Source organism: Schistocerca cancellata, chromosome 10, assembly GCF_023864275.1.
Source record: "Schistocerca cancellata isolate TAMUIC-IGC-003103 chromosome 10, iqSchCanc2.1, whole genome shotgun sequence".
NCBI classification, from domain to species: Eukaryota; Metazoa; Arthropoda; class Insecta; order Orthoptera; family Acrididae; genus Schistocerca; species Schistocerca cancellata.
This window is the reverse complement of record NC_064635.1, coordinates 96,708,726-96,733,070: the sequence shown is the minus strand read 5'-3', so window position 1 is coordinate 96,733,070 and position 24,345 is coordinate 96,708,726. Positions and strand designations below refer to the sequence as shown.

General features: G+C 44.1%; 1 protein-coding gene across 1 annotated transcript in view; it reads right to left on the bottom strand.

The window, feature by feature from the left end:
- LOC126106614 (gamma-interferon-inducible lysosomal thiol reductase-like) overlaps positions 1–20,559 on the bottom strand; it is a 42,502-nt gene extending 21,943 nt beyond the window's left edge. The window contains exons 1-2 of the mRNA XM_049912964.1: positions 20,405–20,559; positions 9,101–9,250 (exon numbers count right to left, since the gene is read on the bottom strand). Coding sequence (XP_049768921.1) covers positions 9,101–9,250; positions 20,405–20,464 — 210 coding nt within the window. The 5' untranslated portion in view covers positions 20,465–20,559. The remainder of the gene's footprint in view (positions 1–9,100; positions 9,251–20,404) is intronic.
- Positions 20,560–24,345: the final 3,786 nt, after the last annotated feature.

The following is a 24,345-nucleotide window of genomic DNA, read 5'->3' as shown; positions in this document are numbered from 1 at the left end:
CGTACAAGGTCACTGGAACAGTGGTCCCAGGTTATGTTCACAGACGAGATGAGGTATAGTCTGAACAGTGATTCTCGCTGGCTTTTCCTCTGGCGTGAACCAGGAACTAAATACCAACCCCTTAATGTCCTTGAAAGGGACCTTTATGGAGGTCGTGGTTTGATGATGTGGGGTGGGATTATGATCGGTGCACGTACACCCCTGCATGTCTTTGACAGAGAAGCTGTGACAGGTCAGGTGTATAGGGACGTCATTTTGCACCAGTATGTCCGCCTTTTCAGGAGTGCAGTGGGTCCCACCTTCCTCCTGATGGATGATAACGCACGGCCCCACGGAGCTACCATCGTGGAGGAATACCTTGAAACAGAAGATATCAGGCGAATGGAGTGGCCTGCCTGTTCTAAACCCCATCGAGCACGTCTGGGACGCTCTCGGTCGACGTATCGCTGCACGTCTTCAAACCCCTACGACACTTCAGGAGCCCCGACAGGCACTGGTGCAATAATGGGCGGCTACACCCCAGCAGCTGCTCGACCACCCACTCCAGAGTACGCCAATCGGTTCTGCGGCCTGTGTAGTGTGCATGGTGGTCATATCCCATATTGATGTCGGGGTACATGCGCAGGAAACAGTGGCGTTTTGTAGCACATGTGTTTCTCAACAGTTTTCTCAACTTATCATACCGTGGACTTAACAGATCTGTGTCGTGTGTATTCCCTATGTGCCTATGCTATCAGCGCCAGTTTTGCGTAGTGCCACGTTGTGTGGCACCACATGCTTCAGTTATCCTTAATTTATGAGCGTGAGTCTAGATGTACTCACACTGAATGTTATCCCACAGCAAGTGGCGTAGCTACGAGAGCGCCGTCTGTGTCTACACTTTAATCGGGAATGCTCCCACCCAGAAGGCTCAGTATGGTGCAAAAGTGTGAAGCAGGCAGACAACCATGCCACGGACAGGCACTCGTGCCACCTACAGCCAAATGAGCGTGAGTGACAGGGATCAGATTGTGGCGGGATGGTTCTTTTGGAGAATTACCACACACGTTGGACGTTGTGTAACGATGCTGAGATCAGCAGTCACGTGAACGTTCTCATAAACCGTAGGTGACGTTTTGGACGTTGACGCAGCAGAGACGCCCACCAGGATCGTGGTATTGCAAGGGCAGCAGAGGCAAATGGTACAGCTACCAAGTGGGTCATGAGAAAGCTTGTGAGCCGAGACGTGTCAACAAGAACTGTTGCGAACTGTTTATTAGCAGTGGGGACAGGTACACGATTCGCGTGTGTCGTTAGAAGATCGCTCGGGAGAGGAAATTGTGCGCCATGGTCTTGAGCAATGAAGGTTCCATGAGACTGGAAGAAGGCCCAGTCATAGCAATCTATAAGAAAGGGTAGAAAATCGGATGCACATAATTACTGGCCCATTTCACTGACATCTATTTGTTGTGTTCAGACATAGTGACCTTATAGACTCTGAGAAGCTGATCTGCAGAAACCAGCACGGTTTTAGGAAAAATCGGTCATGCGAGACACAGCTGGACCTCTTTGTGCATGATATACAACAGGCTCTAGATAACAACTCCTAGGTTGATGCCATATTTCTCGACTTTCGAAAGGCGTTCGACTCAGTTCCGCACTGTCGCTTGCTCCAAAAAGTGCGCGCTTACGGTCTATCCGATGAGATTGGATAGAACGTTTTCTAACATACAGGGAGCAGTATATCGTCCTGATCGGGGAGACTTCAACAGAAACAAGGGTAACTTCAACTGTGCCCCAGGGCAGCGTAATAGGTTCGCTGCTTTTTGCGATTTACATAAACGATCTGGTTGATGGTATTGACTGTTTGCCGATGATGCTGTAGTCTACAGGAAAATAGTATCAAACGAAAGTTGTGAACATATCAATGAGGATTTGCAGAAAATAAATGCGTGGTGTAATGACTGGCAGTTATCTCTCAATATTAGTACGTGTAACCTACTGCGTATAACAAGACGAAAATCCCCATTAATGTACGGGTACAAAATAAATGCCCAGTCTTTGGAAGCGGTAACATCCGTCAAGTATCTGGGTGTGACTATTCGAAATGATCTCAAATGGAATGATCAGATTACACAAGTAACGGGTAAGGCGAACTCTAGATTGCGTTGTATTGGTAAAATCTTGAAGCGACGAAGTCCTTCAACAAGGACAATGCGTTAGTTCGTCCAGTCTTAGAGTATTATTTGTCTGTATGGGACCCTTACCAATGGGATCTGATTCAAGAGATTGAGAAGGTCCAAAGAAGAGCGGCAAGATTCGTGACTGGTACATTTATCCATAACGAGAACGTTACAAATCTCATAGAATGTTTGAAGTAGGACACACTTGCAGATAGGAGGCTCGCTAAACGGAAAGGGCTGCCCACTAAATTCCGAAATCCGATCTTAACGGAGTATATGTTATTGCCACCAACTTTCAAATCGCACAATGATCACCATTCAAAGATAAGGAAAACTAGAGCTCGTACTGAGGCGTTCAGACAGTCGTTTTTCCCTCGCGCGATCCGCGAGTGGAACAGAGGGGGCGGAATATGACTTTGGCGCGAATTGTGCCCTCTGCCACACACCGCTTGGTGGCTAGCGGAGTATATACGTAGATGTTGAGGTTTTACCTGCACGCAAGTGATGGTCGCTTGCGCGTACGACGTAGACCTGGTCAGTGCTGTCTCTTAGAGTGCATTCGTCCAAGATATACTGACCCAAACCCAGGCCTTATGGTGTGGCGTGCACTAAGCTACAACTGTCGCTCACATGTGCTGTTTTTGGAGGGGACGTTAATCAGCGCTCGGTACTTGCAGTATGTTGTTATACCCATTCTTCTGCCTTCTTTGAAAAAGAAAGGTAATGTATTGCTCCAACAAGATAATGCCCGCCCACACGCTGCCCGTGTTGTGCAAGACGCGCCGCAGCTTCCCTGGCCACTACGATCCGCGGACTTGTCTCCAAACGAGCACGTGTGGGCTACGATGGGACGAGGAGTGACTGGTGCGGCTCATCAACCAACAACTATTACAGAATTACGTGAACACGCCGAGCAGTCGTGGCATAACGTTTCCCTTTGTACGATCGACTGGATGCCAGATTCAGCGCCTGCATTGCCGCCTGTGTAGACTGCACCACGTACTAATATGGGTGTTTCAGCATGGCTCGATACCTCACACCTCAGAACCGCCTGTGCTATTGATGTGTAAATGTAATCATTTCGTGTACTCCATATACAGTGTTGCAACAATAAATCTTGAGTGAATTGGAAATCCCTGAAAGGGTGTACTAATTTTTTTTCCGCTAGTGTACTTATCCGTCTGTGCGGGAAGATGCGACTTTTCAGGGTCTCATATCTTGGCTCCTATTCATAACAGAGGTAAGTGGTCATATGTTTTGGAGAACCCTTTGCCTAACGACCGTTTGTATATATATCGGAAGAACGGGCATACTGTAGGTGTCCTGCATTACAGGGTCAAAATTTAAACATTACATACGTCCTCCGGTCTAGCCAAATTGGGCAGACCAGTTGATTCTTCTGCGTTAGGAGCGGTCTAACACCGACCTTAGGCTCTATTTGTTCATCAGTGGTGCGTGAGAAAACCACTAAAAAACCATGATTTTTGAGTACGAAAAGTACCAATTGTGGGAATGGCAACTTTTATGATTTATATTCATAGTAGATCGTCGAAATTTGTACCATAAATCCTTAAGACAATTTTTTGAGGACCTTGAAACTTTTTTCGAAATCATTATCCGTTACCGAGGTCTATGTTACAGACCTTACACACATAAAAATGCGCCTGATATTCGGTCTTAGGCGTAAATGTAAATTTAACTGACGCAGTGAACACATGGCAAGGACTATAGGCTCATCGAAATAGTTCGGACGTCACCAAACTAAGTTTTTAGTCGGCATCTTCTCACGAATAAAACCTTGTGACTTGCTTTCTCTAAGGTGGACACTTCATGCCTTCACAAATATGCCGAGCGTAGTGCTGGAAAAAATGTGCTGAAAAAGGTCTTAACATACCAAACTGAACTTAAAATCAATGTCAGAGATTTTATAAAATTGGCATGACTGAAAATTCAGTGAAATATTTCTAATAACATTTTTACAAATCATTAACTGCGAATTTTCGATGAAATGCGATCGGCGAGCAAAGTATTCAGAAGAAATACAAAGCAAACTATTTTGTCTTAATCTCTTACGATGCGAACTTATTTGTTATTTGTATGTATCAAAGTATCAGTATTTCCAAGCACATAAAAAAACAGTCAAAACTTTGGTGACGTACATAATTCGTTTTATATAAGCAGCACACACTACTATAGCAAGGAAAAGAGGGGGAGTAGCAGAAAAACACTCCTGTCAGAGCACAAATATGGCGGATATGTTCCTCTCGGAAAGACTGACAGGGAAGTCAGTACCCATTCCATCTTCCTCCCAAAACTTTTTGTGCTGGAACACAGCAGCAAAGAGACGGTGGCGGCGGCAGAGAAAGGAGGCAGTGGCAGTGTGAGAGGAAGGGAAAGGAGGAGAAAAAGACGTCAGTGAAACAGAACGAGAAATAGATGGAGGTAGGTGCACTGGGACCGAAAGAGACAACAGACAGTGGAATTTAAAAATACGGATGGGTCGAGATCATACATAGTCTTGGGGGTCTGGACACTCCCAGACCGGCAAATTGGAGAGTAAAATAGGGGAGGACGCATTTTGGACCGAAAATTTAAAGATTCGTGAGCAGGAGCTGGACTACTGAGAATTATTAAGCTACCAACTTATGGTGGAGACAATAGTAGTGGGAAAGAAAGACAGAAGGAGACATTGTAAGAGGGAGAGAGAGAAAGAGAGATAGGAGTGATAGTGGGATATACTGTAAATCAATGGGAGGTAAAGGAAACAGTGGGAAAGGGGCATATGTGGATAGTGGCAGTTAGAGGGAGATGCTTTGTACGAACGCTTAACTACAAAGAGAGACTGGGTTAAATGATTTACAATGTTCTTGTTAAAAGAGTGAGAATGCATTCATCTGTCAAAAATTTTGGGCAGGAAGATGGGATGAGGATTGAGACAGCTGATTTCCCACTTTCCTGTCTTTAAAAGAGGAAGAGCGTTTGTCCACTCATGTGGTAATGAATTACATGCAGTAAACGAAGTCGGCGTGTGAAACGCAGACATACCTCAGGTGTATAAACCGCGTGGAAAGGCCTCAGCTTCTCTCCACTCGGGACACTTAACAAAGAAAGAGAGTTTAAGAAAATAAACACCTTGTTCCCAATCGCGGATTCTTACTGCATACATACTCACGATATCAGTTATGTAGTTACAGGCCTACGGCTTAATTAATTAAAAAGTTAATAAGATTAATTGGTAAATTTATGCACGGAAAACAGTTTTCGCCTGTCGTAACTGTTATAGCATAGCACTCCATCTTCAGGTCACAAGTGGCCCATCGGGACCATCTGACCGCCGTGTCATCCTCAGGTGAGGATGCGGATAGGAGGGGCGTCTGGTCAGCACACCGCTCTCCCGGCCGTTATGATTGTTTTCTCCGACCGGAGCTGCTACTATTCGGTCGAGTAGCTCCTCAATTGGCATCACGAGGCTGAGTGCATCCCAAAAATGGCAACAGCGTATGGCGGCCGGGATGGTCACCCATCCAAGTGCTGGCCACGCCCGGCAGCGCTTAACTTCGGTGATCTCACGTGAACCGGTGTATCCACTGCGGCAAGGCTTTTACGTAACAGTTATAAGTTTCCTATAAGTCATTTGATTTACACCAGACACCAGGTCACAAACAAGTGATTTGATATCAATATGCACGGATATCTTTGGTGAAGTTGACTTTAAAGACAGAAGAAGCCTCCACCGATCGTGAAGTTTTATCTACCACTGTCCACGACGATACATTGGCGAAAAAAAATTAGAACTCAAAAAATAGCGTAATGAAATTTCGGGAACACATTTGTATAGGTAACAATTTAAGTGATTAACATTGCTAGATCACAGGTAATATAAGCGTGAGAAGCCACTGCAGTTGTGAAAGCAGGTGGATAAACAACAGGTATAACTGCAAGAATGTTCAACGCAAGCAAGCAACATGAATGCATTGTGTTGTATAGGTGCGGTTGTCAGTTTGTAGGATGGAGTTCCACGCCAGTTTTACACTTGGTCGTTCCATATAGGAACACTTAATGCTATTTGTGGGTAACACTGGAGTTGCTGTCCCATCATGTCTCGTTTGTGCTGGACTGGAGACAGATCTGGTGTTCGAGCAGGTCAAGGCACATGTCGACATTTTGTACAGCATGTTCGTTTACAAGAGCGGTATGTGGGCGAGCGTTGTCCTGTTGGAAAACGCTCTCTGGAATGCTGTTCATTAATGACAGCATGACAGGCCGAATCACCAGGCTGCGTACAAGTTTGCAGTCAGGGTGCGTGGGATGACACCGAGAGTGCTCCTGCTGTCATTTGATAATCCAACCCCAGACCGTAACTCCAAGTGTATGTAAAGTGTGCCTAGCTCGCAGACAGTCTGGTTGAAAGTCCTCCATTGGCCTGCTCCTAACGAACGAGTGGCCGTCGCTGGCACCGAGAGAGAGAAGCAGCTTTCATCGAAAAACACAACAGACCTCCACCCTGCCCTCGAATGAGTACTCACTTGGCACCACTGAAGTCGAAAATGGTGGTGGTTTGGGGTCATTGAAAAGCACGCTACAGGCCGTGCGGGTCGGAGATGTCCTTCAAGTAACCGATCTGTAACAGTTGTGCCACTGTTGTGCCAACTGCTGCTCAGATTCTGCTGCAGATGCAATGCGACATAGCCATACTCCAAACACGATGGTCTTCCCTCTCGGTAGTGCCACGTGGCTGTCCAGAGCATGGTCGTACATTCTCGTGACCAGCGCTGCCAGTAATTATGTACAGTGGCTGAAATATCGCAGAAGGAACATCCAGCTTCTCGAATCGTCAGAGACGAGGGTGTGGTCAGGAGTCCCCCATGGAAGAGTAGGTGGACCACTCATATTCTCCACACACAAAAACGTCCCGACGAACAGCGTGAGCAGCAATTAACAGCTGTTTGCTGATGTACAGAAAGATGGCGAGTACGGGTGGCGGGTGCGAATAACCTCTAACTTTGTATGAACATGCCTCTCGAGGCACAGCAGCACCGACCGACCGCCGTGTCATCCTCAGCCGTTAGGCGTTACTGGAAGCGGATGTGGAGCGGCATTTGGTCAGCACACCGCTCTCCCGGCCGTTGCGAGCTTTCGTGACGAGAGCCGCTACTCCTCAGTCAAGCAGCTCTTAAACTGGCTGTTGTGTACATAGTTCCGTGTAGTCAGCGCGTACACAACTTTCCCACTAGAGCGCCCCGCTAAGCACAACAGCGCAGGCGCAGTGCTCGTCCGTCTCCGCACTACGAGATGGCGCTGCCTTAGAGATGGACCAAATTCTGCTTCCGCCGATCCGTGTATTAATATGTAACGCAGCCAATGAGGTTACTGCTAACGTGGAACCTTTTCTCCTCACGGATCACACTCGCGCAGTGATACGTGAATGCGCGAGGTATTATAACGAGTGTACAGACCTCCGATTAGTCAGTATGTACCAGTCTCCATTTGTCTGCACCAGTCTGTACCAGTCTATAGTCAAGTTTCAGTCTGTGCCTAATAAGATTACCCATATTCCTGTACATAGCTATGAAGATAAATGAATAGACACTTTTGTCAGGTATCAGAGATATGTGAGAATAAGATTAACGTACCAAGACCAAAGGAACTTCAGATTGTCAATTGTAAACATCATCCAGAATCAAGTTACGTAATGTCTATGCTTTTTATTATTTTAATAAATGTGTGTGAAAATTAATCAAGTTGTGTTTAAAGTTGGTCACCGTCAATCTGCTACTCTAAGCATGCAAGTGGCATTTCTGTCGTCTGACCTAACGGCAGAAGATAAACACGCCACGATAAGACCACGAGACATATTGCTGGCACTCGCCTACTTCGTTAGAGCGACAAGTCAAATAATCTGATGGTGTGTGTACCGAAGGTCTTACAGTACGCACACCACACTGGCCTCACAGGCTGATTGCACACTGTTTTACCAACAGTGTTCGACAGACCCCAAATGGTCACCCACCCAAGCGGTAGCCAAGTACGACAGCGCTAATCTTCGGTGATCTGGTGGGAACCGATGTTACCACTGTGGCAACGCCATTCGACGCTAAGTGGTTAGACACAGGGAGTGCTTCTTCGTACAGCCGGGCAGCTGGATTTGGCATTTGCCGGGCTGTAGTGAGATGTGTCTGGGCTAGTGGTCGTCCCACCGTAGAGCCTCCTGGAGCGTCGCTGTGCTGTGGAAAATGGTTTGGATCCACTTTTGCCTTGGACAGTAATTTATTTCTTGACTAGTCAGGTGTTTTGGTATTGGGAAGATGGCTGATTATGTGGGTAATACCCAATTTCATGCTTTGCAATTCCTTACGCTTTTACTTGTGGCGCTGTTCGCTGTGTATTTTAGGAAGTGCCTTTTAAGCTGTGATATGAAGATATATGTTACCTTCATTTTTTTTTAAAAGGAAAAGGAAATACAAAACGTTCCAGCTGATTTCCTAGCAAGTGTTATTTAAGATGCCTGTTTCTGGTGTAAGCTTGATCTTGATAAGGAATGAGCTCTTTCTATGATGCTAAGACTGAAATGTGTCGAATTTTTTCATTTTGTGAATACTATAAGGCATATAGGCAGTCGTTTTCCTAGAGCTCTGTCTGCGGGTGGAACAGCAAAGGAAACGAGTACTAGTGGTACAAGATACCTTCCGCCATGCACCGTAGGGTGGTTGGCAGGCTATGTATGTAGATGTAAATGTAGATGTAGATGTATAGAGTAGAATGTGCTGTCCTCTGCAGCAGGTGTGTGTGTGTGTGTGTGTGTGTGTGTGTGTGTGTGTGTGTGTGTGTGTGTGTGTGTAATGTAACACTGATGAGTGGTGTGAAATAAAGCTTTACGTGTAGTTTACTGTGCTTCAATCGTCTTAAACAGTAGAAAGTAGAGAGAAAGTGTTACTTACCACAGTTTTGCCAAATGGCACCAGTGTAACGGTGATACGATCTGGAGCCTGTCTATAAGCCGGAAGCAGCTGGTCTATGAAGAATCCTTTGCACGGTAGGCTCAGCGTTTCATAGTAGACGCCAACTGTCGCTGTGTTATCAGCAAATACCTGTAACATAATATCTTCCGTAACGACTGGCAGTACACATACATGATGGAAAAGAGCCACCGTTGTACAACAACCGAGTTTGAAAACTGCTGCGGAAGCAAAGGGAGCTTCATAGCAAATATAAACATAGCCAAAGCCTTGCAGACAAACAAAAATTACGCGAAGCGAAATGTAGTGTGAGGAGGGCTATGCGAGAGCCGTTCAATGAATTCGAAAGTAAAGCTCTATGTACTGACTTGGCAGAAAATCCTAAGAAATTCTGGTCTTACGTCAAAGCGGTAGGTGGATCAAAAAAAATGTCCAGACACTCTGTGACCAAAATGGTACTAAAACAGAGGATGACAGACTAAAGGCCGAAATACTAAATGTCTTTTTCCAAAGCTGTTTCACAGAGGAAGACTGCACTGTAGTTCCTTCTCTAGATTGTCGCACAGATGACAAAATGGTAGATATCGAAATAGACGACAGTGGGATAGAGAAACAATTAAAATTGCTCAAAAGAGGAAAGGCCGCTGGACCTCATGGGATACCAGTTCTATTTTACACAGAGTACGCGAAGGAACTTGCCCCCCTTCTTGCAGCGGTGTACCGTAGGTCTCTAGAAGAGCGTAGCGTTCCAAAGGATTGGAAAAGGGCACAGGTCATCCCCGTTTTCAAGAAGGGACGTCGAACAGATGTGCAGAACTATAGACCTATATCTCTAACGTCGATCAGTTGTAGAATTTTGGAACACGTATTATGTTAGAGTATAACGACTTTCCTGGAGACCAGAAATCTACTCTGTAGGAATCAGTATGGGTTTCGAAAAAGACGGTCGTGAGAAACCCAGCTCGCGCTATTCGTCCACGAGACTCAGAGGGACATAGACATGGGTTCACAGGTAGATGCCGTGTTTGTTGACTTCCGCAAGGCGTTCGATACAGTTCCCCACAGTCGTTTAATGAACAAAGTAAGAGCATATGGACTATCAGACCAATTGTGTGATTGGATTGAGGAGTTCCTAGATAACAGAACGCAGCATGTCATTCTCAATGGAGAGAAGTCTTCCGAAGTAAGAGTGATTTCAGATGTGCCACAGGGGAGTGTCATGGGACCGTTGCTGTTCGCAATATACATAAATGACCTGGGTGATGACATCGGAAGTTCACTGAGGCTTTTTGCAGATGATGCTGTGGTGTATCGAGAGGTTGTAACAATGGAAAATTGTACTGAAATGCAGGAGGATCTGCAGCGAATTGACGCATGGTGCAGGGAATGGCAATTGAATCTCAATGTAGACAAGTGTAATGTGCTGCGAATACATAGAAAGATAGATCCCTTATCATTTAGCTACAAAATAGCAGGTCAGCAACTGGAAGCAGTTAATTCCATAAATTATCTGGGAGTACGCAGTAGGAGTGATTTAAAATGGAGTGATCATATAAAGTTGATCGTCAGTAAAGCAGATGCCAGACTGAGATTCATTGGAAGAATCCTAAGGAAATGCAATCCGAAAACAAAGGAGGTAGGTTACGGTACGCTTGTTCGCCCACTGCTTGAATACTGCTCAGCGGTGTGGGATCCGTACCAGATAGGGTTGATAGAAGAGATAGAGAAGATACAACGGAGAGCAGCGCGCTTCGTTACAGGATCATTTAGTAATCGCGAAAGCGTTACGGAGATGATAGATAAACTCCAGTGGAAGACTCTGCAGGAGAGACGCTCAGTAGCTCGGTACGGGCTTTGGTTGAAGTTTCGAGAACATACCTTCACCGAAGAGTCCAGCAGTATATTGCTCCCTCCTACGTATATCTCGCGAAGAGACCATGAGGATAAAATCAGAGAGATTAGAGCACACACAGAAGCATACAGACAATCCTTCTTTCCACGAACAATACGAGACTCGAATAGAAGGGAGAACCGATAGAGGTACTCAGGGTACCCTCCGCCACACACCGTGAGGTGGCTTGCGGAGTATGGATGTAGATGTAGATGTAGATGATGAAGCTGCCTTACACGATAAAACGCACTGAAGACGGACAAAGGCAAGGTCTGGTTGTGAATTCCCTGGCGTAGGTAAAAGCCGTGTACGGCAGTCGCTTAGTGAACAAAATAAGAATGTCGGCCAGATTTGTGACGGATTCAGGACTTATTAGCGGATGCAACTTTGCACGGCGCTCTAATCGGAGCAAAATTATTAGATGTGGAAGTACCCTAAGGGAGCCCGCCCGGCTAGCCACGCGGTCTGTTGCGCTGCTTCCCGAGCGGGAAAGCATGCCGGTCCACGATACGAATCCGCCCAGCGGATTCGTGTCGAGGTCCGGTGTGCCGGCCAGCCTGTGGATTGTTTTTAGGCGGTTTTCCATCTGCGGCGAATGCGGGCTGGTTCCCGTTATTCCGCCGCAGTTAAACTATGTAGGCAATTGTTGCGCAAACACTGTTTCCACGTATGTGCACACCATAAGTACACTACCAAGCAAACATTTGGGGCTACACTCGTCTGGTATGAAACGTTTCCACGAATGGGGTGTCCAATGGGGGCCGAAGGTGGAACCACACAATAACCCTTGGTTTGGTGTATGGCGGCAGTATGGTGGGTGGACTGTTGTGGAGTTGCGGACCACTGCGGGTTATGGTGGGATGGAGCCTCTCCGTTGTTTCTAGGTCCCTGTTCAACAGACACAATACACACAAATGTTCAAATGTGTGTGAAATTTTATGGGACTTAATTGCTATGGTCATCAGTCCCTAAGCTTACACACTACTTAACCTAAATTCTCCTAAGGACAAACACACACACTCATGCCTGAGGGAGGACTCGAACCTCCGCCGGGACCAGCCGCACAGTCCATGACTGCAGCGCCTTAGATCGCTCGGCTAATCCCGCGCGGCACAGTACACACACACACACGCACACACACACACACACACACACTATGGGAGTGTTGATGAGAGGCTTATATTTTTCGTCATATTACATGCCGGGTGTGTCACCGAAGACACGGCACCCAATTTACAGGGCAGTGCAGTTAAAAGCGGTCCTCCTCACGTTTGAATGTGAATGCAGCATTTCGACTTCTGCAACAGAGCAAAGAGCTACAACAATGGACAGTGTTATGCAATAATCAACTGTTACTATTCTTCTCTCAGCATTTCAGCTTTTTCATTAGCGACACTGGAAATTCCTCTTTGCGGTTTGCAAAATGACTTTCTCGATAGAATGAAGAACTGTGGAAGCATGTGCGAAAACAAATTCGGTTAAGGAAACTCGCGAAATTTTCATGGTATGCTATCCGGATGAAGGACCACCAGCAAAGAGAGCAATACAGAGTCTGTGTAAGAATTGGTGCACCTACAGATCTGTGCAAAATGTAAAACGACAAAGAATTCCTTCAGTTTGCACACCAGAAGTTATTGCAGATATTCGCAGAAGAATTGTTCAGAGTCCAAAGCAGTCGACACGTAAATTGGCCCAACTGACGCATGTAACTAGGGTCGTTTGCCAGCAGATGTTGAAAAGTCGTAATCTGAAGCCAGCTCCTGTGACGCTTGTGCAGCCGTTATGGGAGGACGAATCAGAAACGTGTAGATTACTGCACGTGGCTTTTGAACAACATCAACGGTGGTTTGTCAGACCCTTTCTATTACATCATCAGTGTCCGCTCCGATAGCCAAGTGCTCAGCGTGACGGATTGCTATCCTACGGGTCCGGGCCCGATTCCCGGCTGGGTCGGGGATTTTCTCCGCTCAGGGACTGGGTGTTGTGCTGTCTTCATCATTTCATCCCCATCCTGCTCTCCCGTCGCCCAATGTGGTGGCGTCGAATGTAGTAAGACCTGCGCCAAGGCGGCTGGACCTGCCCCAAAAGGGGCCTCCCGGCCAGTGACGCCAAACGCTCATTTCATTTCATTACATCATCAGCGACAAATCTTGGTTTCATCTTTCCAGTGATGTGAATTCACAGGACACGAGGTACTGACCAACAGAGAGCCGTAACATTGTGTGTCAGCAACCTCTCCAAAATGGTTCAAATGGCTTTGAGCAGGAGTCGAACCTGCGAACGTAGCTGTTGTGTACATAGATCCGCGTAGTCAGTGCGTACACAAGTTTCCCACTAGAGCGCGCCCCGCTAAGCACCACAGCGCAGGCGCAGCGCTTGTCTGTCTCTGCACTACGAGATGGCACTGCCATAGAGACGGACCGAATTCTGCTTCCGCCGATCTGCGTATTAATATGTAATGCAGCCAATGAGATTGCTGCTAACGTAGAACCTTTTCTCCTCGCGGATCACACTCGCGCAGTGATACATGAACGCGCGAGGTATTATAACGAGAGTACAGACCACCGATTAGTGAGTCTGCATTTGTCTGTACCAGTCTGCATTAGTCTGTACCAGTCTGTACGAGTTCTACATTTGTCTGTACCAGTCTATAGTCAAGTTTCAGTCTGCGCCTAATAAGATTACCATATTCCTGCACATAGCCATGAAGATAAATGTATAGACACTTTGTCAAGTATCAGAGATATATGTGAGAATAAGATTAACGTACCAAGACCAAGGGAACTTCAGATTGTCCATTGTAAACAGCATCCAGAATCAAGTTACGTAATATCAATGCCTTTTTATTATTTTAATAAATGTGTGTGAAAATTAATCAAGTTCTGTTTAAAGTTGGTCACCGTCAATCTGCTGCTCTAAGCTGCAAGTGGCATTTCAATCGTCTGACCTAACGGCGGAAGATAAACACGCCACGATAAGACCACGAGACATATTGCTGACATTCGCCTACTTCGTTAGAGCAACAAGTCAAATAATCTGATGGTGTGTGTACCTAAGGACTTACAGTACGCACACCACAGTAGCGGTCGCGCGGTCCCCCACACTGAAGCGCCTAGAACCGCTCGGCAACACCGGCCGGCGCAACCACTCCATTATGAAAAAATTACCGTTTGGCTCGTCGTAACATGAACGCGCATCGTCTCATTCTTTGTGTGAGGTGTTCTCCGTTACTAACGATCATTTTATACGAGCACAGTAGCCGCGAGGAGTGGCCGCGTGGTTTGAGGCGCTTTGTCACGGATTGCACGGCCCCTCCCGCCGGAGGTTCGAGTCCTCCCTGGGGCATGGGTGTGTGTGTTGCTCTTAGCGTAAGTTAGTTTAAGTAACGTGTGAGCGTAGGGACCGATGACCTCAGCAGCTTGGTCCCTTAGGAATTTAGACACATTTGAACATTTTGGCGAGCGTAGTGCAGTTTCTGATTCGTGACCGGACGAGAACAGTGGACGCTATACACTATGGAAAGCTATATTGTACCTGTATCACAAAGAATCGAAGTTTTAAGGAAGTAGTTTTTCATTTCATAGATTTTCACCGTAGTTTAGCGTAGAGAAACCTGCAAGGAGAACGTATGTCGTGCGCTGGAAATACGTTTCTTACAAGGAGATAGTAATAGCGTTGCATTCCATACGAGTAATAGGTCGCATACCGCAACGATCTGACGTAATACCTTGTTTTAAATGCAGAACCTTATAGCCTTAGGAGTGCATGTGTTTATGTTCTCTCTTACTAATACCTTCTCGATAATGACCCCATACACTAGAATAATATTTTAGAATTGATGCCGCAGACGATTTACGTAAAAGGCTGCAAACTCCGTTCGTCTGGAGCTCCACCATGCATAAAGAATATCCGTTTCTTGTTCTTAACCGTCTGTTATATCATCACAACAGTTTCACATCTACTGCACACCGAAAAGGCGTGCTAATCTCCTCAATTTCGCGGATCTGGAGAAATCTTGTGCTCTTGGATGGGTACTGGACAGCAGTTACGTACTCGATTCGCTGTGTTCCTTTACGAAACGTGGAATGTAGAGGTCTTCTTCTGGTCAGCTGCAGATTAAATTGGTGACTGTGGCCGGCCGGAGTGGCAGAGCGGTTCTAGGCGTTACACTCTGGAACCGCGCGACCGCTACGGTCGCGGGCTGGAATCCTGCCTCGGGCAAAAATGTGTGTGATGTCCTTAGGTTAGTTAGTTTAAGTAGTTCTAAGTTCTAGGGGACCGATGACCTTAGATGTTAAGTCCCATAGTGCTCAGAGGCATTTGAACCATTTTTGAAGAAACATTACCCAGCGCAGATTTTTGCCAAGAGCAAGATTTATATGTTGTAGTTTCGTTTTCGAAATGTGGAGCTAGAATGCGCCCAGGTAATTACTACTCCTCACATATTCCATGCAATGCCCAATGTGAATGTAAAACGTCAGTTGTTTCCTGGTAGAACGAAGATTGTATTTAAAGCGGAATTTTATGTGGTCATGCAACAGAGCGGTTCCAAATTGTTCTGTTGTCACACGTGTTCTATCGATACTTATTAGCGCTGACTGTAAAGTACGCAGAACATCTGCAACTCCAGCACTCCAGTCCTCGGCCAGTTTGGTCGTTTCGCACGCCACCCCGGCCGACGCTCAGTGTCGCTGGCAGATGGCAGCGCCGCTCAGTCGGTCGTGGAGTAACTGCTACTCTCCTCGTTTTACTGTCACTGTTAATGCATGTCACCAAACCGAATATCGCATTAGAGTAATTTTGGGCCACCCTGTCGAGTGAGCACGTAAAATTCTACTTTAAGAAATGATTTCTGTTTATAATGGGAAACAGACCAAAGTTTGGTGCAGCATGGAAAACATGAAAAAAGCAGTACTTGTTTGGGCTGACTCCTGCTAGACATTGCGAAAAACGCCAACATAACTGTTGTAAGGTGTCAGGCAAATCCAACACCTTCCATGAAAACCCTGACATGATAGAAAATCCGGCAGTATGTCACATAGCTCCGAATAAATCCTGACATTAAATTAACCAAAGTAATACGATCAACGAGTGAGCAAATGGAATACCACAGACTAACACAAGAACGCCTAAATGCATATGATACCTTCCCACTGTGAAACAGACGCAGTTCCGAGGGAAGAAACGAGAAGCCAAGAGCAGAACCGTGTTAAGCTAGAAGGCCCTATGATAAGGGACGGACATCCACATCGCAGCTGACCGCCAGGACCACCCCCCAGCCCATGTTAAAAGATAGAGCCCTCCAGAAGAACAATATAGATCTTACTATAACACTAAAAGGGCTACACTAGCTGAAAGTTTTAGCGTGAGACTATACGCGTCTCAGTTACGTTGCAAACATTAAAAACATTGCCCCATCACAAAAAGTATAATGTTTCTCATTGGATGGACAGAATTTTTGTAGGCGGAGCTTAAGGTTAACATTGAGACCCTGATTGCTCAGTTGAAAACACAGACAGATAGCTTTTCTTAAACCAACTTCAGTAAATTGTAGTAAGGAGAAGTTAGAGAGAGTTGCTTCCGAGACGGCGAGGTGTGTGGAGCTGCGCCGCCCGCCGCACCCTGACGCTGCCTAACCAACGACAAGGTAATGAACACACGCGATGCCTCATAAGAGTCATAAGGCTTCACTCAGAACTGCAGAAGTCTCACATCCCCTTTTTGCGTAATACTAGTGTCGATCGTCAATTAAAGCTCATGGTATTCACATTTGCTACTAGAAGTTAAAATCTGAAACCCAATGATTTTTCTGTTATATAATTATTGAGAAGCCACATCAGCCACTGTAATTTACGACAAGTTAAATAAGTAATTAAAGATAATTGAGGGTCACTGTAGACCGTTTTGATAGTTTTCTCTTTTATGAAACTTAACTTAAACATAGATTATAGATGTGATATGGCATAGGTCATCCTTCGATCCATTGTAGAACTTGGAAACCCATTCAGGGAATATTCGTTCAAATTTTTGTTGAATGCAGTTGGTTTTTATCATCCTGTATTAAAATATTTCCTTTTATCAGTAATGCAATTTATAAACAATGTTTTGTGAGTAGAATAAAATTTCCAATGGTAAACTTAACTGCTTTTTCGACGTTATTTTACCAGCTAACTAAAAATAGGAAAGCCTTGAACCCATTCCACTAAATTTAGTTAGTATTAAGATTCTTTTACAGGGAGTGCAGTGGAGCTGACGCTGAAATCATTACGTATTTGATTATATCATCACTAGTCTCACTGAACTCTTCTGAACTCTACATGTCATGTGTGGTCTGGCGTCTCCTTACCAGCAACAGGTCCCAGGTTCAAACTAGTCAATTCCCTAAAAAACACGCTCAGAGCGTCGTTGCGCGAAAGTAGTAGGGAGACATGACTTAGAACAAACAGACACCACGCAGAATGTTAGACTGTTCGTAGGAGTCCGTGCTGGAGAATGATCTTCGACCAAAATACACCATACTGTAAAGCAGATCAAATTGTTACGTAATGTGATTTCTTCATATTATTGAATGATTTTGAATAAACAAAACATTTTGTCAATTTCAGTTATTAACTGTATGAAAATGCAAGTCGTTAAAACAAATTAAAATTCCTTACCAAAATGTGTAAGATCAAATAGAAAAATACTTTTCTTATTTCTCTATGTACCTACGTTTTTCAGGATATATCGTTTCGTATCTCTCTGCAAATTGTAGTTCATTTTCATGCGATTAGTGAGTGGAAACAAAAATATTTTATTTTCATTTAGACAAAAATGTTCAAATGTGTGTGAATTTCTAAGGGACCAAACTGCTGTGGTCATTAGTCCCTAGACTTACACACTACTTAAACTAACTTATGCTATGAACAACACACACACACACACCCATGCCCGATGGAGGACTCGAACCTCCGGCGGGAGGGCTTGTGTAAACCGTGACACGACGCCTCAAACCACGTGGCCAATCCGTGCGGCTTCATTTAGACAATTATGACACAATATCCTTGGTTAAAATTTCGATTTCATAGTAAACTAGCTTACTACCCGCTGCTTTGCTTATGTAGACTGTATGGTCTCAACAGTTTTTTTTTTATTTAATGGAATTATGTTTTTCACGAAACGCAACATCACCTAAACTTTCCACGCTAATTAAGGCCATTGAAGCAGAGTATTTTCCGGATATACTTCTGACCAAAAAGCGGTTCTGGTAGCTGGAGCCGGAGCTCCTTGTTAAACTTGCCTTATGAGTTCTCGTGGTGGCAGTTGCATAGAAAGTCTCATCCCCTAACATACGTTTTCTTACAAGTCACAAACCGATTTTCATAAATTTAAATTAAAAGAAAATTTTTTTATGACGAAATCCTTTCATAAAAATTTCATTCCCTATATCACTATGTCGGCAACGGCTTTTCCGCAGTGGATACACGAAATCCCGTGAGATCACCGAAGTTAATCGCTGTCGGGCGTGGCCGGCACTTAGATGGGTGACCATCCAGCCGCCATGCGCTGTTGCCATTTGTCGGGTTGCACTCAGCCTCGTGATGCCAATTGAGGAGCTACTCGACCGAATAGTAGCGGCTCCGGTCAAAGAAAACCATCATAACGACCGGGAGAGCAGTGTGCTGACCCACGCCTCTCCTATCCACATCCTCCACTGAGGATGACACGGCGGTGAGATGGTCCAGATGGGACACTTGTGACCGGAAGACGGAGTGCATACATCACTGTGTCAGAGGTTGTATTTCCAAAAAAAAAGCTCTGAAAAACATATTTCTTTATTTTTGTAACTGACAAGCGCAATACAAATTTTCACAGCTTTAGCTTTGAAAATGTTTTCATAGTGACACGTTTTATTTCCATAAAAGCTTAGGGGTTGAACTTCGAAATAGACAGAAACACTTATTTTTTATTTCTAGCTTGCAAGTCAAACTCCAATTTTCATTGATTTAAATTGCTCTAGTACTTCTTTAATGATTTATTTTCAAGAAAGCTTTCATTCACAGTTAGACCTCCATACGACATCCGCCCCATTAGCTGGGTGGTCAGAGCAACAGACTGTCATACCAAGGGGCCTGGGTTCGATTACCGCCTGGGTCGGAGATTTTGTCCGCTCAGGGACTGGGTGTTGTGTTGTCTCTATCATCGTCATCTAATTCCCATCGACGCGCAAATCGCCGAACCGGCGTCAACTCAAAAGACTTGCACCAGGCGACCGGTCTACCCCACGGGAGGCCCTAGTCACACGACGGTTCCATTTATCTCCATAGGAGTTAAATTTCCACAATTGCTAAAACACGTATTTCTTTATTTCTGATCAAGAAACCATTCGCCAATTTTGGTTGCTGGATACTTAGCAGTGATAGGAAATCTTTTAATCTTCAATTCCGACTTTTCCGTACTTTCATTTTACTTCCTTTTTTCTTCACTACTGGCCATTAAAATTGCTACACCACGAAGATGACATGCTACACATGCGAAATTTAACCGACAGGAAGAAGATGCTGCGATATGCAAATGATTAGCTTTTCAGAGCATTCACACAAGGTTGGACCCGGTGGCGACACCTACAACGTGCTGACATGAGGACAGTTTTCAACCGATTTCTCATACACAAACAGCAGTTGACCGGCGTTGCCTGGTGAAACGTTGTTGTGATGCCTGGCGTAAGGAGGAGAAATGCGTACCATCACCTTTCCGACTTTGATAAAGGTCGGATTGTAGCCTATCGCGATTGCGGTTTATCGTATCGCGACATTGCTGCTCGCGTTGGTCGAGATCCAATGACTGTTAGCAGAATATGGAATCGGTGGGTTCAGGAGAGTAATTCGGAACGCCGTGCTGGATGAACTGTGGTATCGTGTTGAAGCTGCATGGGCAGCTGTACCTGTACACGCCATCCGAGCTCTGTTTGACTCAATGCCCAGGCGTATCAAGGCCGTTATTACGGCCAGAGGTGGTTGTTCTGGGTACTGATTTCTCAGGATCTACGCACCCAAATTCTGTGAAAATCTAATCACATGTCAGTTATAGTACAATATTTTTGTCCAGTGAATACACCTTTATCATCTGCATTTCTTCTTGGTGTAGCAATTTTAATGGCCAGTAGTGTATTTATTCATTTTAGATCTGCTGCATACTGCATTAGAAAATAGATGCATGGCCACTAAACTAATTCTATAGGAAGTAAATTTGATTATGCGATTCCATGAGGACCCGTTTGTTAGGCATCAAGTATCTTGTAATTTTTTTTTTCATTGTCTTGATAAAATTGTATGGAGAAACGAGCGCTCATCACTCTTACAGTGATCCTCGAATTTCCTGCTAAGGAACGAAGGAAGACATTGGGAGGTACTTACTTGTGCGTGAAACAAGATGGCGAGACCGAACGCAGAGAGAACACCCCGTGGCAGAAACATCTTGGCGGTGTGGCGGCGGCGACAGTCCAGGGAACGGCAGCTCTGTCCATTTATACGCTGCCCGCCGGCTGGTGTGCGTCGGAAAGGAAACAAAACCTCACCGACGGGTGTTGCGTAGATACGCGGGTGCAGACCATGACCCGCGACTCGCAGCTGCGACGAGGTGACTCCGTGTCAAGCAGGAAGACCTGTAATCTCTCGCGAGGCGATAACACACCCCGCTACTGAGGTCAGCAGACTTATTCCATTGCGGAGCGGATAACTGGCAGACTCACGCGATCAAAGACCGCACCGTCCTTTAGGCAAGCCAGAACGGAAACTCGCAAAAACCACAGAATAACACTCGATCTTAAAAAGAGACTGGTCTGTATCATTTCCATAGAAAAGTTTGCATTCTGCCACGGGTGACATCTTAACAGAGAGAAACAAAGTAACAAGATATTAGTACTAGACGAGGAAAATTATGCATTACTTCAAATGGCTCTGAGCACTATGGGACTCAACATCTTAGGTCATAAGTCCCCTAGAACTTAGAACTACTTAAACCTAACTAACCTAAGGACATCACACACACCCATGCCCGAGGCAGGATTCGAACCTGCGACCGTAGCAGTCCCGCGGTTCCGGACTGCAGCGCCAGAACCGCTAATATGCATTACTCAATGATGTCAGTGTATCATTACATATTCCAATCAACGGTGCAAAAAACACTCTCCTTAAAATTAAACCAATAAACAGCGCTCGGTCGCTATTTTACCTAGGTTTCGGCCACTTCTAAGAGTGCCTTCATCAGAAATAAAACATTGAAACTGGCCTATAACATGAGCGCAAAGTTTTAGGGAAACATGTCTTTATAAGTTTAAGTACTGACTAGTAGTATAAAAAGAAAAGGCACAGTACTTACATGTCACGTATAAAGTAAATATTAAGCGATAAAGCTTTAGTGACAGAATTCTAAAATAGAAAACATAGAAGGCAACCCACTGTAGGCTGCTCACACCTATCGAGCTGCAGTAGCATCATACTTAGGCGCCCGGCAGGTGAACATTACGCCAAAAGTGCCATCTAGTAGCCGCAAATACAAACAGGCTTCTTAACATTCGAAATATAGACAGGCGAATATTGTGATGAGCATTATTTAATATATGAAGTAAGAGGCAATATTTTATCTGTCAGCAGCAGACGTGGTAACAGTTTGTCTACATAAGAGCTTAGAAGTACAGTTTAAAGCCTGAAAACGCCATAAGAATTACAAAGGGATCTGAATAACTCAGCGAGTAGAAATAACGATGTAATATGGAATGTAGATAATATAAGCCATTTAATGAACAAGAAATTATAAATCGACTTAGAAAAAATATTTCGGTAACTGCACGAAGGAACACGAAATCAAATATCAAGCAACGGCTTTATACCGTTGAAGAAGCTTCTATTACGTAGCTGTAGCTGCTCATTAAGAAGGTGGCCATTTCGAGAAAGATGTTTAAAAACTTTATAATTCTTCGAGAACATTTAATCTACGCCTTTCTTCTCAGTGTGCAGAATGCTTAGGCGAGTGACCTGTAATCAGAAGGTGGTCGGCAAAAGACTAATTCTGAGTGCTAGTACCATTTTTTCTTTAAAGATATTTGTATCTGACTGTAAAAGCACGTCTTGTTTGTCCTACGTAGTAAGAAGAGCAGGTGTCGCAAAGAATTTTATAGACACCAGAGTCTTTCAAAGGGGAACGGGTCGATTTTAAATTATGAACACATTTTTTTCAAACTATTATTGGTTGTAAAGGCAACATTACAGTTGTATTTATTACGAAGAAGGCGTTGTATCTGACAGAAGATGGACTCCAAGAAAGGAATAGAGAACTTCTTCTTTAGACTGGACTCAATGATGGAGGTGCCGAGTGTAGTAACTCTTTTAACAGTTTTCTTTTTAAGAATGCTATTCACTATGGCAGGTTCGTATTCGTTATTAACTGCTATCGTTTTGATTAAATTAATTCCTTCCTCGAATATTTCTTTCGACAATAGAACAGAAGCAGCTCCGTGAATAGCAGGGTCAAAGAAAGCGTTCTTATGAGATTGTGGGTGCATAGAAGACGCAGGTACGATCCGATCGGTTTATGTTTCTTTACGAAAAATATTAACTGAGATTTTATTTTCTTCTACCGTAAGCGTAAAGTCAAGAAAATTCTATTGAAGGGCCTCGTTTTCGAATTCGCTGGTGAAGGATATTTTCTCGTTCAAGTTCTTTGAAGAGATTGAAAATACGGTTAATGCCATCAAAAACTCCTTTGTAGATGACTAAAATATCATCGACATATCTGAAATAAGAGAGAATGCCTATCGCTGTAGCTGAGAAACGGTTGAAGAGCTTTACTTTTAGAGAGTTAATGAAAATTTTTAAACATCTTTCTCGAAATGATGGCCTCCTTCTTCATGAGCAGCTACAACTACGTAATAGAAGCTTCTTCAACGGTATGAAGCCGTTGCTTGATATTTGATTTCGTGTTCCTTCGTGCAGTTACCGAAATGTTTTTTCTAAGACGATTTATAATTTCTTGTTCATTAAATGGTTTATATTATCTACATTCCATATTATATCGTTATTTCTACTCGCTGAGTTATTCAGCTCCCTTTGTAATTCTGTAATGGCGATTTCAGCCTTTGAACAGTACTTGTAAGCTATTATGTAGACAAATTGTTACCATGTCTGCTGCTGACAGATAAAGTATTGCTTCTTACTTCATGTATCAGATAATGTTCATCACAATATTCGCCTGTCTATATTTTGACTGTTAAGTAACCTGTTTGTATTTGCGGCTCCTTGCCTTCTGTGTTTTCTATTTTAAAATTCTGTGACTAAAGCTTTATCGCTTGATAGTTATACGTGACATGTAAGTACTATGCCTTTTCTTTTTATACTGCTAGTCAGTATTTACACTTGTAAAAAACATTCTTTTCCCTAGAACTTCGTACTTATGTTACAGGCCAGTTTCAATGTTTTATTTCTGATGAAGATACTCTTAGAAGTGGCCGGAACCTAGGTTAAAAAGACTTCATTTTGCGACAGAGGGATGTTTATTGCTTTAACTTTACGTTGCAACTTCTAACAACCCTACAAGGTCAAAAATTAATTGAGATTGTAGTGTTGCTCACGCTGCTAAATATTGCAATTTCGGGCAACAACGAAGTTATATTATGTGGCAGGTGTCATTAGAGCACAGTTAATAAAGTCATTTCTTGAAATAATGGATAAAGTAGGCACTCATCTTTTCGTGTTTCCCACGCTGGTCTCGTTGTGAACTCATGGCTCAATCGTCGAAAATCTAGGTAGTGATGATTCCAAGCTCGGATGCAAAGAGGCCTAGGTGCTATTCTGCGATATTCAAAAGTTTTATAGATGTGTTTCATAAACCATTTTTGAAGATTAAACTTTTGCAAGTTAGGACAATGGTGATGTAAAAAAGTAATCAGCACTCCGAACTTAAGTTACACTTCTTTTTTTATTGCTTTTGTTGCAAATATCACGTAACTCGCTCCAAAACATCACTTCACAATATAAAACATACTTGAAAATATCTTCCTCACTGTTAAAGTTCACATTTCATAAACTGACTACAACTTGCGTCTTTTTAACATGACGAGCAAAACTTGACTCCCTAATAACCGCTTACGTGCCCAAAAATCAGAGTTACAAGTACGTCACTTATCGAGATGACAAAAGAAAGAATACACGTAAGAATAATACCATTGCAATGTATACATATCGATGTATCGAAGTACCTCTACATTAATGAAATCGAATCTGAATGTTGTCACAGAAATATGTTAACTATTTTACAGAAAAACAGTAGAATATTGCTGGTATCGAGAGGTTCAGTTGAG